Raw genomic sequence first — 16517 nt, 5'->3', positions numbered from 1 at the left:
GTGCATCGATCAAATAATTGTTCGCACTAAAACAGTGCTTTCATGCCACAGCTGCAATAAACACTGCATCATAACTGCGTGGTTTACATACAGTGCTGTTTCCTGTTTGTTTCCATGGTAATACCGTGAATATTTCATGTCATACCCTGGAATATTTGGACAGGTGGGAAGGATGCATCGGAAAATCTAACAAACTCCCAGCTTTGGTGTCAGTCAGATTATACAATGGGAAAGAGATTTCCAAAGTGGCCCACAGAGAAGCGACATAAAGACGTTTGTGTTTGCTCGCAAAGACTGAAAATATTTATTGAAGCTTGACTGCTCTTCCTCAGGCAGTGCCGAATGCTGCCCGAGGAAGAGCTCAAAACACCTTGCCACCTTTCTGCACGTTGTGTTACAGTCTGTCTTCTGCTCTGTGTGCGTCTGTCGATTTGTGTGCATCAGAAGCTTTATTAGATATTTTCACTCTTTGCAAGCGAGGACCTTAAAGCTTTCTTTATGGTTTGACTCTGTGCCTGGAAAATGGTTGGTAGCGAGTGACATAAGGTATATGTGCTTTGTACTGAATCAGCTCTAGCGTGCGTATTTCACCTTCACAAATAAGACTATTTTCAATTTCCACAGACTAAAACTTTTCCATTTTCCACCAACAGAGTATCTGACTGATTAATAGCATTTTTGAAAAACAAATTATTGGCCTGAATTTATTGCACCACTCAATGATCTTTGCTTCCAACAAAGATTACTTGAGTTAAAAAGAAGAAAAGCCAAAACTGTGACTCAGTAAGTGATGAGTTGATCAACAGAATATTAAGTGGCAACTATTTTGACAGTCATTTAATCATTTGAGTCATTTCTCAATGGTTATTACTTCTGTGAAAATTTACTGCATATCTTTTGCGTTTGGACTCTTGGTAATAAAAAAGAAGCAATTTTAAGATGTTGCCTTGGTTATTAAGGAACATTTTATGATATCTTACATACCAAACAATTAGTTGATCCATTGAAAAAATCATTTCAGTATCATTTTAAGTTGCAGCCGTACATAGAATTATGTTTGTTGTAAAATATAGTTTGATGATTTTCAGGTAACAAAATTCCCTCATTTCTTTAAAAACTTTGTTTATTGGTTTTTACATGTACATACAATTGTATCATCAGAGCACATAAAAAAAAGTAAATATATTCCCTTCATACATAAACATTACAAAAAAGGACAACAGATACATTGTTAAACCCCAAAACAGCTTATAAAGACTGGTGATAAATTCTCTGTGCATTAGCATCGCCGGTGGGAGGGCGGTTCGGGGGGCAGCATGGTCCCCCGATACAGTTGCTGCCCCCCACCCTCACTGGCTCCCCCTGCCGTAAATAATTGGAGGCCCATATTACTGTCTTTAATAGGCTGCGGTGCACTCATTTTTTTAAGGTAGCATGAAGGTCATGGTATCTTGTGACACAAGATGACTTAAAGCAGTGGTTCCCAACTGGTTCAGCCACAGGGTCCAGATTTCTCCTTAGTCATTAGTTTAGGCTCCACACAGTTTAATACAGTCAGCATCATACTTGTGTTTGGCCATGTCGTCGAGCTAGTTTGCTGTCTCTGTCATGTAACCGTCCGTTAGTCAGTCACCCTACAACAGGAAACAGCACTTCAAAATAAAGATGCTGTGCCGGAAGTGCACTGTACTTCAAAATAAAGTGTGTGGTTTTTTTTTTTAACAAACTTGATGTTTTTGTTAGTCACTTGTGGTCCATTCAGAATGACCCACCAGTTGGGAACCACTGATCTAAAGCATCCATTGATACCAAAGATGTTGGCATAGCTTGTCGGGAAGAGACTAAATTACACTCCATGTTGTGCAAAATTTTGGCGAGGGAACAACTGCCGTGGCCATTTTCTAAGAGGTCCCTTGAACTCTCACCTCAATATCTGAATTAAAACTGGCTACAGACCCACAAGTCTCAGTTTATGAAACAAAATGGTGTCACCCAGGTTCCTTATTGGACCTCCCTTTGCCTCTTTGCCAGTCTCGGACAATGATTGCCTTGGAGCTACGTAACCATTTACCCAGCCCACCTTTGAAGATACACCATTGTGCGATCGTGTTGGAATGTATATGATTGGTTGCTTTTATTTTTATTTCTTTTAGCTCATCTTGTAATGTAATCTTCTGAGCTTGGTCTGCCACTGTAGTTTAATGTGGTCCAGCTTTGCCTCAAGTGTTAAGATGGGTTCCCTAAAGTTGGTGGAAAGGGCCTATCGGTGGTCTTCAAGGGGATTAGTTATGGTTGCCATGTTGAGTTTGTTGCTATCGTCAGCTTCACTGGGGGGTTCGGTCATAACAGTCTCTTTTTTGCCATGTTTAGCTTACTTTGAGGCCATCTTTCGGTGACGTGTTGCCAGAGGTCTTACTATCCATCGTTTGGTTACAAGTGAGAGTGGAATAACGGGGTTCTAGAAAATTTAATACACAAAAGTTTCGGGAGCCAGACTCAGTGCTTGTCTACTTTCATACCTACCTTTCTAAGATTATTTTTGTGGGCTTTTTGCCTTTAATGATGATGAGAGTGAAATGGGGAGACAGAGAGAGAGTGGGGACTGACATGCAGCAAAGGGCCACGAGCCAGATTCAAACCCGCGGCCGCTGCAGCGAGGCAATGCCTCTGTATGTGGGGCGCCGGCACTATCCACTACGATACCGACGCCCCGCTTTCATACCTACCTTATTTAAATGCTGTTTGTGGTGTATTTCATGATGACCCTGATGAAGGCCACAAGCCAAAACCCAACAGTCTTGCAATAGAGTTGTTCTAAATACTACAAGTGTTGCTGGAGTTTCGACACCTTTTCACTTATCTCCTTTCTCCATGCACCTTGGAAGTAGGTGAAGTTGCTCCAGAAATTGTCACCCTGCTTCTTCCCACGAGTCTCCCCTTAACTTGAAAACTATGTCAGTGAGAGAGTGCCAGTACAGCTGACATTCCTACAATGATACCATTTTAATGTGTGAGGTATCCATACGTCAGGTAATTCACTGTTCTTCAAGATGCTGGTTGTCCTTTTCTTTAAAAAGATAAATACACAGCTTTAATTTGAAAGAGTAGATTGATTGTAAGCTGTCTCAAGCTGTCTTAACTAGCCTTTATACTTCAACAGCATAATCGAATTCCTGCAGTTATGGCTTCTGTTTTGGTGCGCCACCCCAAGATTTACAGTGGCCCCATGAAAAAAAATCTTTGGGCACCATTGTCTCTCTGCACAGGTGGGGAAAAAAGCCTCTCCTTCTGAAATGTGTTTGTACTGACACAACAAAACACATGCACCGGCCTCTCACTGTGTTTCTATGTTTGTCTGAGCAGGTAGCAGAAACGAAACATTCCTGAAAACTGTGCCCACACATGTGGCTGTTACTGCAGGATAGACACACCATGAGGTGGAATATTTCAACAGAATAGCTCATTTTAATATAACACATCATCATAGTAAAGACTAGTTGTAACCTTATGTTTCTTTAAGTAGCTTTTTTAATCTCTGGAACAGGCTGTTATTTCTGTATAGTGTGTGTTTGATGATACTACAGAACTACCAGCATTTGACTCTAGCTGCACTCCTATGTTTCTTTAAGGAGCTCGTCTAATCTCGAGAGCAGGCACATATTTGTGTGTGTGTGTGCATCTGTGTGTGTGTGTCTGTGTGCGTGCAGGCGAGTGTGCGCACTTAGTGCTTATACATCTTATTTTCACAGTGGTAAGTATTTCTTTTCAGTTGCATTCGCAATTTGAGAGCAGTGGAGAGGTTGGAAACTGCGAGCAGACAGAAGTCATTTGGGACTTCAGCAATTCAAGGCCTGTGGAAGTGTACTCACAGTTTGGCACAATTAGTACCAAAAGGGGTCCCTGCTTGACAAATTAGCACACAAAATGTCAGCCGGTAGTTTAGCACATCCACAATGAGCCCTTGCAAATTAGCACATATTTTGAGGAGGGAGCTGGCACATTATTATGAATAGAGAGAGCCTGGCAAATTAGCACATCTGTTGCCAGCGCTCAGAATTAATACATGTTATATGATCACTCGTTTCCTACTTGGAGCTGGGTCAGGGACGAGGGTGGTGGCACACATTTCTAATTGAAGGCTGTGTGTGTGCTCATTACAAGAGATTGATGAAATTGACCTTTTGGCAATGGTGGAGCTAATTATTATTAGTGTAAGTGAACTTAGGTATCTCCGAATGCCGCAGGCGTGGGCTTTAAATTCTCACATCAGTCACATTTTCTCCCCGGACTCAGTTGTTTCTTACCTGACAGGTTTGTTTAGGCTCAATCTTAAGGGGTGCTTGATCGTTTGTGTGTGTATGTGTGTTCACATGGCTATGCTGGAGTGTGTGAGTCAGCCTGGGGCTTAGCGTCCAGCAGTGGCAGGTGACAGTCCGGTCCAGTGTCAAGAGGCTTTAGGGTGACAGGAGTGATTCTATCCTGGAGGAATAAAACACACAACAAGACAAACAAGTCAGATAACAACAGCTGAAGTGTTGTTCACATAAGTTGCTTTCTAATGGGCTTTCATGTTCAGTTTCCATATCTCTAACAGAGTGATCGGTTCGGTTATTGATTGATCGCTTACTCATTGTATCGGCTGACTTTTTGTGGATCCTTTTTTCATGATATACAACACATGAATTCCTATTCAGCTCTTCTATTCTATTCTAATACTAGTAATTCACTTGTATTGATTTTACTCTTATTTCTCTAATTTGATTTAAGCTCAAGTTTGGCTCCTAAACAAGTTCACTGGACCTGAGAAAGATCTCTATCAAGTAGAAAATGTACCTCTATTAAACAAGTTTACTGCTTGCTTTATCTCACTCTTACAACACCGAGGCTCTGTAAGATATTATCTCTGAGCCAAGGCCACAGAGGACGTAGTTGGTCAAATAATACTCTGTTATATCTCTGCTACCAGCAGTGTTACAGCAGCATATGCAGAGTAGATTACACATCATCAGTCCTCTTAATGTCATAGGCCAGGATGTTATTCCCTTAAAAAGTAACCTCCTGGTGAATTCTAAGCAGACTCCACTGATGTCGGTTTGTTTGTGTGATATCATAGCACTGGCGAGGATCCTGCACAGTTGTTGTATCCCATGCCCTGGTCAGATTTCTGGGGATTTTCAGCGTGAGAGAGAATTGGCCCTTGTGCAGCGTAGGAAGGTCAGTCTACCGCAAGGGGAGCTTCAGATTAATGACCAGAGGCGACGACTCTCTGCAGGCCTTCATGCATCATGTCCCATTCACCGCCAAACATGTCAGGGAGCGCTCCCATCGGGAATTTCGGGGATATTTACGGAGCATTTCCATCACTTTTGCCTCCTGCCTACTGGCTCCGAGCACTGATGCTCACCGGCCGAGAGACGAAGAGACAGAAACAGGCCGGGGGGTTTTGGAGGAGGTGTGGTGGGTGGAGGTCTGAAAGCCTAACTGAGTAACTTCATGTTCATACTTGGGCCACTTGCCCTAGTGACAGGGTTGCTCGCCAGTTGCCATGGCACCCACCCTACAGCCCACCACTATCCTGCAGCTGCGCTGCTGGTCATTAGTCACAGAGACAGGCCGTCCACACTATCACTACCCTTCCTCCACCAATCAGCCGCTCAGATTCCAAAACTGCCGATGCCTCTCAGCCATAGCATAGATGCATGAGTCGCCATGGCAACATATCTGACTCCCATCTCCCAGTATACAAGAGCGTCCTTGAGTACAGAAGGCTAATTGTATTTTCATTCATGGTTTACCCTTTTAGTAGTAAATACATTCTCCCTGCTCGTGTTTACAGTGCACTGAAGTCACAGAAATATGATGTCAGTTTCAATCTTTGCTCAGAGCAGCAGAATATATTTTACCAAAAGTGATTTTGTATTTCACCTGTACATGCATTTCAAGGTTTCTCCATGACAATTGTTGGTAATGTGTAAATGATTTCTATTTACAGGAACTCATTTCAGATTGAACGGAAATAAAGTCAACGACCACTGGAGAGCACTTTACAATGTTCAATCCAAAATGCGCTTGATTAAATGTGAAAAAAACATTAAAAGGGAGTCAGATTTACATAGAGGAGCACCCCCCCCCCCCCCCCCCATCCCTCCTCCCTCCCCTTTTCATTTCCACTTTCTGCTCAGGCTGTCTCTCTCTCACACACACATACACACACACGCACACAGAGACACTCCTGCTTTCTCGTCAGGGTGATTATCCAGCTCATAACTCACTCAGAGCTTTCATTTGCACTATAATTCACACCAGTCCCAATGATGGCGGCACCATAATTCACACACACACTGATTATCTCAGCCGTAACTCACACACCTGCAATCAGACGGACCACAGCACCGAGCACCGAGAGGAGGACAGGTAGACCGATGATACAGGACCGAATGTTGTTAGACTTTAAGCGAGCTAAATATGCGTTACACCCAGTGCAAATGTGTGCAGGTATTTTGGATTGTCACAAAGACGTAGGGTTTGTGTCAACATTTGGGGGGACACATATGAAACTGAGGGTTCAGGGGTCCTGTGTCTGAAAATTTCAAGCATTAAACACTTAATTTCTGCATTCCAGTGAAGTTTTATGCACCGATTTGTGCCTTTTTTGCATTAATTATTAGTGTAAATGTCTTTTATATGGGGAGGACAAATGCACATGCTCCAAGTCGTCCCCCTGAAACCTACACCTATGCATGCCCATGTAACATGCTACATGCCAAGGAGCATTAAATCAAACACATAACCATTTCACTGCCTTGAAATCTCCTCTGAAATATGAAACGTAACCCTTTGTGGACTTAATTTAATGCTCCTGCTCTTCTGTGTTCTCAGAGGTATATGATTAGTTTTAAACCAGCATGTCCGTGCCATACAGAGTGCCAAAAGAAATCCGATGAGCGTAACTTAATACCCTTCTGCTCATTCTGAAGCTCGTTGAACAGGCCGGTGGAGCTCGGTGTGCTCCCTCAGGGCAAGAGTGTAATAATTATCTATTAGGTCAGACTGACATGATTCCAGTCATCTTTAATGGTGATTCTCGGGTATTCGTTCTTTCGTAGATTGATGTGCGATTTCAGTGAGATGAAATGCCGTGAATAGCAGCACACGTTGCTGTATAGCAGGGGGGGTTAACATATGAAGGCCCTATTATAAACACTCAATGACAGTGAAGCGCAAAACATGTGCTAAAGTGCCTTTACAGGTTTACTCTCGTCTTAAACTGCCACGTCCATCCCTCTTTTCCTCTCCATTTCACCTTCTTCAATTCACTGTAGGATATAAAAGAAAATGCCGTGACATAAAATAAGGAAGCACAACATACGGGTGCACCGTGGTGACAGTGATAAAGCCCAAGTTAATGACATCTTCTTTGCCCTCCTGCACCCCTTTTCTATCACTCCCTGCCACGGCCGGATGCTATTTATAGCTGCTGTGTCTGCTACTGTACAGCTCTCATTCTGTCTCTGCTAAAAAAAAAAAAAAAAAAAAAAAATTGCGTCATTCTCTCTGTCTTTCTCCCTTTCAGCCTCACTTTCCCCTCCGCTCTGTGTAATTGAATCGATAAACAGGCTTTAAACTTTTTTTCTTTTTTTTTTTTTTCTTCAGTTTGGATTTCGTCAAACCAACTCTCTGTCCTCGGAGAGGATGGGAGCCGTGGATGGACTACTGAACTCTGCTCTTGACTCCGGGAGTTTTTCTCAGAGCTGCTCTCACAACCCCCTTTCATCCACCACCACCCTCCCCTTCATCCATTCTCTTTTAAGTTTGATTTCTGTAAAGCTTTCTCAGGATTTAGTCCATCCTCAAAGGTGCGCTGACTTTCGTAACATGTTTTTTTTTTGTTATTATGTTTATTTTGGAAGTTGAAAGTCATTGCTCGACTCTACAGCTGTTTCAGCTGTTTGACATAGAAATGTTCTCCTTGAAACTGTAATACATGACATATTCCGGCATATTGCACCACCTACAACATGACTTCGCCTCTTTCTAATCATGGATGTGTGAAAATACGTCATTCTCCCTGAAATTAAAGGGTTACTTTGCGAATTTCTAACCAGCTCTGCACCATAACAATGTGGGTAGTGTGTGTAAATGAACCGTGGTAAACTTCCCTCCTTCTCGCCAGCTCACTAAGCTCCCTTCTCATCTCTCAGCTCAGATCTGCTGGAGGATGCGTTTTGTGTCGCCTGTTGGATTTTCGCTGGCTCTAGGGCTGTTGCTCGAACTACAGATTGTGCTTCTGATTGTCCAAGTGCCTGTCCCTCCTTCTCTCTGTCTCGGAAAGGCAGACCAAGCTCAGGTCTAACTGAGCAAACTGTTGCCTGTTTCTTGCCTGAAATGTTTTCAGAAATGAGTCCTAAAACCTGGACATGAGTTAGCATTTTAGCACTAGGGGTTCCCCAATCTCAACATCAATGGGATTTCTACCACATAAAAATTTTATTGCATACCGTACTTGTGAATTTTGAAACATTTGTGTCTTTAAAAAGGGGGTTGCTTACAAGTGGCTAAATGAGACTATAAAACATCATCATGCCGAACAAGACTTTACAGCCTCGTTGTGGTCTTGATGTTGATTCATGTGACCGTTGTGTGTCCGTAGTGTCCTCGGCTTCTTAGTCAGATCCATCCCTCGCTCCACCACAGTTCCAGCCACTCGCCCAAATATGGTCAATTCTGACGGTGAATTTGAAGCTTCAAAACCAAACTTAAGTCCATGGACTGTAATGTTAGCATTAGTTTTTTACTTCCGGCGATTGCATTTAGGCTTCAAAAATTATGAAAGTGGTGTTACTTTTGTAAAGATTATCTTGCTGAATGAAACATGCAAATGTTTGTTTGCCACAGAGCTTATTTTCCGGCAGTAGTCCAAAATACAATGGAAAAATACCATTGGATTCTTGACGAGGAAACCAGGGCAATGCTAACTTTCGTGTCGGCCTAGAGAAAAACATCTTCCCTGGAGCACCCCATTTTAGTGCACTGTTTGCCTGTATTACAAGAACAGGAAGTTGGAGTCATACTGTTTCCTGTTTTGTAAAAATGGAGGCTAGAAAAACGAAATACTAAGCAGTGCTGATCAAATATGAACAAAGATTCTGATACTGTTTTTCAGAAACATAGTTAAGCTACTGTTTAACTGTAATTCAAGATCACTTGCTACCAGCAGGTCACTGTCTGGTTTCCTGTGTCAAAACGGAAAGGCTTGCATTAGGTCACCCACCAGTGGCAGTGTTTATTGGTCCAGTGTGGTGCAGTGTTTTGTGGGTTTTCAATCTCTTGAGTAAAAGCAAACACCACAATCCATTTTCTCTGTTTTTTTCTGCACCAATTTCAAACGTATTTGCATCTTTGTACTGCACAGACTGCCCAATTTTATGAAAAGATTATCTTTCCAGCAGTGAAATACTTCTTAAAGTGTGTCCTGTACAGCTGCAGATTAATCAGTTGATTAATTAGTTGTCAACTACTAGATTAATCACCCACTATTTTAATGAGTGATTATCAGTTTGAGTACTTTTTCAAGAAAAAAAATAGCCAAGATTGTCTCATGGGTTGTGGACAAAGCAAGACATTTGAGGATGTCATTTTTCACAATTTTCTGACATTATATAAATAAGAAAATAATCAACAGATTAATCAACAATGAAAGTAATTGTTAGTTGCAGCCCTAATGCTGTGACTTGTAGAAAATCAAAACAGCATAGTATATAATTTGGTCGTAACTACAATACGTCCATTTACATTGGGGTCAGATTTACTGACATGCATTTCTGGTGATTGTCAGATGCATTGAGGTAAACTTTTTCTTGACTTAATCTTGAAATGAGGCACATTTGGAGTGGGTCGGTCGAGCATTGTCTTTCTTTGTTAAGGATTCTGAACCACATTGAAGGACCATCTGGAGCTCTAATGGTTTTTGTTCAGCTCAAAGTAATTGACAAGTCTGAAGGGAGCTGTTTTAAGTTGACAACACCTTACTTTGCAGCGGTAATTATATTGTCTGACTCGTGTGGCGTGGTGAAACAGCATGTATTGTTTATTTTTGTGTCGAGGCTTTTACTTTGACAATTAATGAGCGTCGCGAGGTGTGATTCACATATATCCAAAAGGTAACAAGATTTCTCAGACTGGCTCAGCGTGAAACTCCCATCAGGATGCTCTCCCATTAAAAAATCAAGCAAAGTAACAGTCAAATAGGATGCAGAGACAATCATTTGAACTTCGGAGTCGATTTGTTTTTAATGATTGTAATTAAAAGCGTCCTGATGTTTTATCCTAATTTCTGATTTGATTGGCCTTCTCCTTTGCTTCGCCTGTCTTTCTGTTCATGACTCTCTTTCTATACCACTTTAAATATCTTACAGATCTCTCCCATGGCTCTCTCTGTCTCCTTTCCTCTACCTTTTTTTGTCTTTTTGCCCTCATTTCTCTGCTCCCTGCGCTCTTGTGTGTGTTTTTTTGTTCTCTCATTTGAGAATCGCTGGAATCAATGGGACAAAGTGGAAGAGTGAACCTTTCTGTCAAGGCTGAGCGAGGGAGTCAAAGAAGGGCGCTCACCCCTGAACTCACCTCCCGATCTAACTAATTGCCTATAATTACGCCAACCACTGCCACAGAATGCAAATCAGATGAGATCAGAACGCCTAATCCGCACTGTAAATCAGTCTCATGTCAGCGTCTGACTGAGCTGTGCGAAGCATTGAACGCAATGGCATCAGTGTTGAAAACAATAGCACTGCTGGAGATGTAATTGCCTGCATCGTATCGATCATTTACTTTAATGTCAACTGTATTGTAATTACAGGAGAGGGAAGTGGTTTTTCAGAGGTCTTGTTCTAAGCAGTATTTTTTTCTTGACCTTCCTAGGAGGAATATTTGAATCCATTGAGAGCGGCCCCTCCGGAGCAGAGGAACTAGCCTTTAAATTTGCCTTGAACACAATCAACAGGAATCGCACATTGCTCCCCAACACCACGCTGACCTATGACATCCAGAGAATAAACATCTTCGACAGCTTTGAGGCCTCCAGGAAAGGTGAGTCAGGAGATTTAGCAGAGCCTCAGCATGAGTGCTTGTTTTGTAGTTCTTTCAGGTTTTGTAGTTCGCTTCTCTGTGAAATTGTTTGTTTTGCCTAGCAACCTAGTTGCCAGAAAAAATGTTAGCATTGTAGATTTCTGCAAACAATGGATACTTTACATTTGTACATTATTATGTAGGAGATATGTTGAAACTTTACATTTCAGCAGTTTGTGGAGTTTTTTCAGGGTGGATAAGGTTAGGTCAAACCAATCAGTTGATGAGAGGAGCAGCTGCTGCGGTAAACTTTTAGACCCAGCAAAAATTAACGTCATGTTTCACTTTCACTGTGCCTGACTTCTGCAGCTCCATCTGTACCCAGAGTACTCCTAGTGAGCGCTCTAGCTCCAAAAATAGAAAATTAAACATGGCGGCAGATGTTTGGCCCCTTTGAAACCTGGAGCGACATCACTTTTCTTGTGCTGTTTTCAGACGCCTTTTGCAAGTATTTAAACCTTTGAGCTTTGAGCAAATTGGTATTATTTCTTCCAAATGCATGGGGGAAAAAGGCAATGAGCAACTTGGTAAAAAATCACAGAAACTGCAAAAAAATAAATAAATTTAGAAAATTATTTTTAAAAATAAGGGAAAAAAATAGGGAAAAACTATATTTATAATCATATTCATTATTACATTTTAAAATTATGTTACAGAATTATTATAATTTTCAAGCACTCTCTTCAGGTTATTTCCTTGTTTGTTTATTTTTAGCTTTCTTTCTTTCTGTTTTTTTTTTCTTTTTCTTCATATAATTTTCTTGCTTTCAGTTTGTTTTTTTACTAATTTCTCACAGTTTTTTTGGGGTCATTTCTTCTTTCGTTGCTCATTGCCTTCTTCCCAAGTTTTCAAAAGAAGTCAAGCCGGTTTGCTCGGGTTTCAAAAGGTTAATGTGTGGGAAACTCTGTATTAGGTTTAGGTATAAAAACCACTTGGTTATAATTGGGAAAATATTATGTTTTGGCTTAAAACACCCACGTTAGAGGTACAACAGTCTTCGGAAAAGCAGGTACGGGTTGGTGAAGGACAGGTGCCTTACAGTAGATGCCGTTGGGACATGTTGCAATGTGTTGGTGAAAAACGCCCAGGTTTGGTGCCACAAACACCAGTAAAAATGTTGCAAAGGGTCGCCCAAAAACAGCATGTGTTGTTGTATGCTGTTCTCAGATGGTTGTCTGCAGAGGTCAGCAGCTTGGCAGCCATCTCACCAGGGCATCACACCATCCACCATCCCCTCCATCTACTGATGACACTTTAGAAACACTGATATGCTATTCATGAAACATACAAATGTGACGTATCCTTGGTTTGCAGAAACGTACAATACTACCATTTTCATCTGGCAACTGGGCTGTGTCTAGATCTGTTGAGTTGCAGCTACATATGATGGAAACAAAGAAATATATGGTTTGTCATATGACTCCCATAATGACATCAGTAATGTATTTCTAACAGAAAAGTAATGAAAATGACACACAAGACAACAGCATTCAGTACAAGGAAGGAAAAATTCATCCAAAGCTCTGTTACAACATGTTCCTGCAAATCACTTTTAAATCTTTGTTTTGGCTGTTTGTGTAGCAGCTCACAGATTATGTGAATCGAATATTAACTCCCAAAGACTGGAGACAAACACAAAAATCACTTTAGCCCATCATTGGCTGGGTCTAGCATCACCCTCTATTTACTCTATAATGCACTGTCTGCTATTTTATTTTAGTGTGGAAAATTATGCACTATACTTAAATGGTTACTACTATTACAAAGCCATTTTTTTGATTGTTTTAAAAATCTGCATGTGTATATCAATGTTATCCTTGCTAGCAGTCTTCTCTCCTGCGTTTGCTGGTGCTTTCCTGCTCATTACAGCCACAGATAAGTGGAACAGAGTAAGATCAGTTGTGCCCCAATCAGTTTGGTTGTGACCCTAAATGAAGCACCTGTTCCTGTCACTTATTGCTTGTTTGGGGTGACACACAAAATGGACAACAAGAACCTTTAGAAACTGAATTTCAAATGCCCATGCTCACCAGTTGCTTCTTTTGCTTGTTACCCTACCAGCATGTGATCAGCTTTCCCTCGGGGTGGCGGCCATCTTTGGCCCCTCACACAGCTCGTCGGCCAACGCAGTACAATCCATCTGCAATGCTTTGGGAGTGCCCCACATCCAGACCAAGTGGAAGCACCAAGTGTCCGACAACAGGGACTCGTACTATGTCAGCCTGTACCCTGACTTCTCCTCCCTCAGCAGAGCCATCCTCGACCTGGTGCACTTCTTCAAGTGGAGAACGGTCACTGTCGTGTACGACGACAGCACAGGTACAGGTACAGTCGGTGTCTGTCTTCATCTTCCAGTGGGGCTTCTGTTTTGCATGCCGAGCGTGATCGAGTTCAAGACCTTTGGCCTTTGCGCCTCGAAATGTCCAGAAAAACAAGAGGTACCAGATGAACTACAAAAAAGCAGCAGTGCTGCTCAGAGTTCAGTGAGTGCTTTGTAACCTGTCAAGTTAATTCAGAAATCAATAGCTTACTGTTCTGCCTTGGTCCTGCAGGTGCTGCCCATGTCAGTCTTCCAGGAGAGTGAGCAGCAGCATAGAGAACAAAAAAAAGAGAGAACCACATTACCTAGAATGACCCACTGTCTCTTCAGATTAATGCAATGCAGATTTGTAGTATGTGGGGGCTGACAATAGATGTTAATAACACACAGAGACACTTGATCTCTGAGGGTGGCTATCAAATGTGTCTGTGAGCCATTTCGTCAATCCCCGTGACTTTGTGGAGTGTCTCATAATATGCATTTTAAAAGACGAGTCGTATTTTCGCCGGAGTGCAGCGACATTTTTATGAGCAAAAGTGTAATCGCTCTGGAGAAGATAACAATATTCAAATGCTCATTCGCAATTTATGAGCTATTTGGCGTGACGTGGCTGACAGCTTAATGTAGGTAAATTAGACAGACTTGAGAGGAGGTTTAAATTTTAGACAGGTTGCATAATGAATTCACTCCCTACTTGGAGCAAATGAATATTGTCTTGTAGTTGACATCCTAAATTGCGCCGCTAAATAGAAATTTAAACCCTTTTCTGTTCATTTTAACAACTAAGTGTGATAGTTTTACTGCTGTTTTGCCTCCTGCAGCATCTCGACATTCACATCTGTTGCATACATATCAGGAAAAGCCGATCCTGCAGCGTGCCAGTGCCCGTGCGCTAACCTCAGACTATATCCCAATGACTTGTCCCGCTTGCCACATTATTCTGACTCATCTCCTTGACCTCTCTTCACTTCCTGCCTCGGAGCTCGGTACGTTAACACCCTCATTCTCCAGCAAACTGCCCCTACGAGACACCAAAAGGTGACCTCTCGCCTCTCTCTCTGTCAGATAGGAGCGGCTCGGACCTCCTCAGTGGAGCTTTTCTGCTGCAACACACCTGACGCCCTGAAAAGTGTGACAGCTGCATAACTGCGTTGCTTCCCCCCACCGCTCCCACCTGGTCCCAGGCTGTAATCACACAGCTTCATGCTCCAGGGCCCCGCGCTGCTGATTGGAGCCTATCTGACGGCTGGCAGGGAAAACTATCGGAGGGGATAAAATATTCACACACAGCCGTTAGAAGATCCAGGGGGAAAGTCTGAAGGCATTAACCAGAGCCTGCAAACATCTACACTGACAGTGTTTCCCAAACGTTGAGCTCCCTTGACAGATTTTTTTTTTCTTGCTTAACACCTCCCAAAGTGTCGGTACGAACAAAAACAGGGAGACGCAGACGTGCCCTAGAGTAGGGATCTATTGGGATTACCTGGGGAAAGCTCTAGGTGGTTCAGTAGTCCTCCCCACAATGGTACTTTTCACAACAAGACCTGCATGTTCCTATTTCACACCAATCTTTCTATAGGCCTCAGGGAGACCCAGCCCCACTCACAGTAAGACCATTAAACTGCTCACACAGCACTTCATTTCAAAATAAAAAATAGGCTGAGCTATCTTAAAGTGGTTCCACGAAAAAAAAAAAAAAATCCTATCTCTCTCCAGTTCCCCTCTCAAACTATCCTCGCCGCTCCATCCATTTTTATACCCATGACAAGTAATCATCTCTCCCATCAATCCAGCCTCTTTCATCCCTGCACTCTGAAGTTCTTTACTGGGGGAGAAACTCATTGTAATCTCATCGCAGTATCTCCCGGAGAGCTTTCTACCTGAGTGTGTGGCCGAGAAATGAAAGGTGAAGATTGTAGCTCAATATGTGACGGTGGCGTCAGGCTCCCTAGGGGCAAGTACAAGCTGGGCAAACAGAGGCTCTCTCTCATCAGAGCACATCTGAAGTGTGTGTGAGAGACAGGATTGACCATAGCTTTCCATCAGGGTAAAATTGAACCTATTCCATGCTGCTGTATGGTATCATGGAAGACGGGAGCGAATCAACATTTCAGAGGCTTCTGTGGGATTGGAAGTTTCTGTAGGAGGGTGCAGATCCAGGCTCTTTCCATTTTGTGCTTTTGGTATAAAAGAGTGCAATGTGCTGGGTTGGTGTTAAATTCTCTTGATAGGTCTGTAGCAGTCTGTTTGCTTGCCAAGCATGAGTAGGAGGATCAATAGACTGTGGATTAGGAAGGCATGCATATGAGCCGTTTTCTGCTGAGAAAACCTGAATCCAGTTGTTTTTTTTTTCTTGTTGTTTTTTTTTTATGTGGCCTCCTCAGCATCGGAGATACTTCAAAATGGCAGCAGATCAAACACAGCATGTAGCCGCATCTTTAAAATTCCTTTTTCACGCTATATGTGTGCTCTTTGTCTGCAGGTCTCATTCGACTGCAGGAGCTGATCAAGGCACCGTCACGATACAACATTCGTTTGAAGATCCGACAGCTGCCCACAGAGACCAAGGATGCCAAGCCACTTCTGAAGGAGATGAAGAAGGCAAAGGAGTTCCATGTCATCTTTGATTGTGGACATGAGATGGCCGCGTGGATCCTAAAACAGGTATGAACCCACCCTACTGAGCCATGATAGCTCATTAAAGTCAGTGCAAGAAGCAGGCCTGGGGGACTATTAATGGCTCTCCAAAGGGACTGATATTAGATACATAAGAAAAATTGATAATGATGAATTAATGGTGTTTTCAACAAATCATAAAAACAGAATTTGTAAGAGGTGTTGTTTTTTCACAGTGACATTTTTCCCAATGGCACCTTTTATTTCATATGCTGCATTCACATGCCTCTGATGGTCGCATTACTTGAGTTGGGAAGTGATTTTGGTGTGTTCATGAGCTTTAAATCATAATGAAGAAACAACATGGATGCCACAAAGAAGATACATTTTACTGCTCAGAGCATTTAAAAAAAACTGTTGTTTAAATTTTCATATCACAAAGCGCCAGACTTGTTGC

The 16517-nt window shown here is 42.3% G+C and overlaps 1 protein-coding gene across 3 annotated transcripts in view; it reads left to right on the top strand.

The window, feature by feature from the left end:
* The window catches only part of LOC117270700 (glutamate receptor ionotropic, kainate 2-like), a 93284-nt gene that overhangs the window by 13535 nt on the left and 63232 nt on the right, over positions 1–16517 (top strand). For 2 of the 3 annotated variants that reach the window (XM_033648448.2, XM_078173862.1), the window contains exons 2-4: positions 10918–11085; positions 13186–13443; positions 15927–16108. In XM_033648448.2, the coding sequence (XP_033504339.2) occupies positions 10918–11085; positions 13186–13443; positions 15927–16108 (608 nt within the window). Of the gene's footprint in view, positions 1–10917; positions 11086–13185; positions 13450–15926; positions 16109–16517 lie in introns of all 3 variants that reach the window. The other variant, XM_033648447.2, reaches the window with a different exon arrangement.

Source organism: Epinephelus lanceolatus, chromosome 13 (assembly GCF_041903045.1).
Source record: "Epinephelus lanceolatus isolate andai-2023 chromosome 13, ASM4190304v1, whole genome shotgun sequence".
Classification (NCBI taxonomy): Eukaryota; Metazoa; Chordata; class Actinopteri; order Perciformes; family Serranidae; genus Epinephelus; species Epinephelus lanceolatus.
Note: the sequence above shows the minus strand (reverse complement) of the source record. Positions and strands in the feature narration are given on the sequence as shown.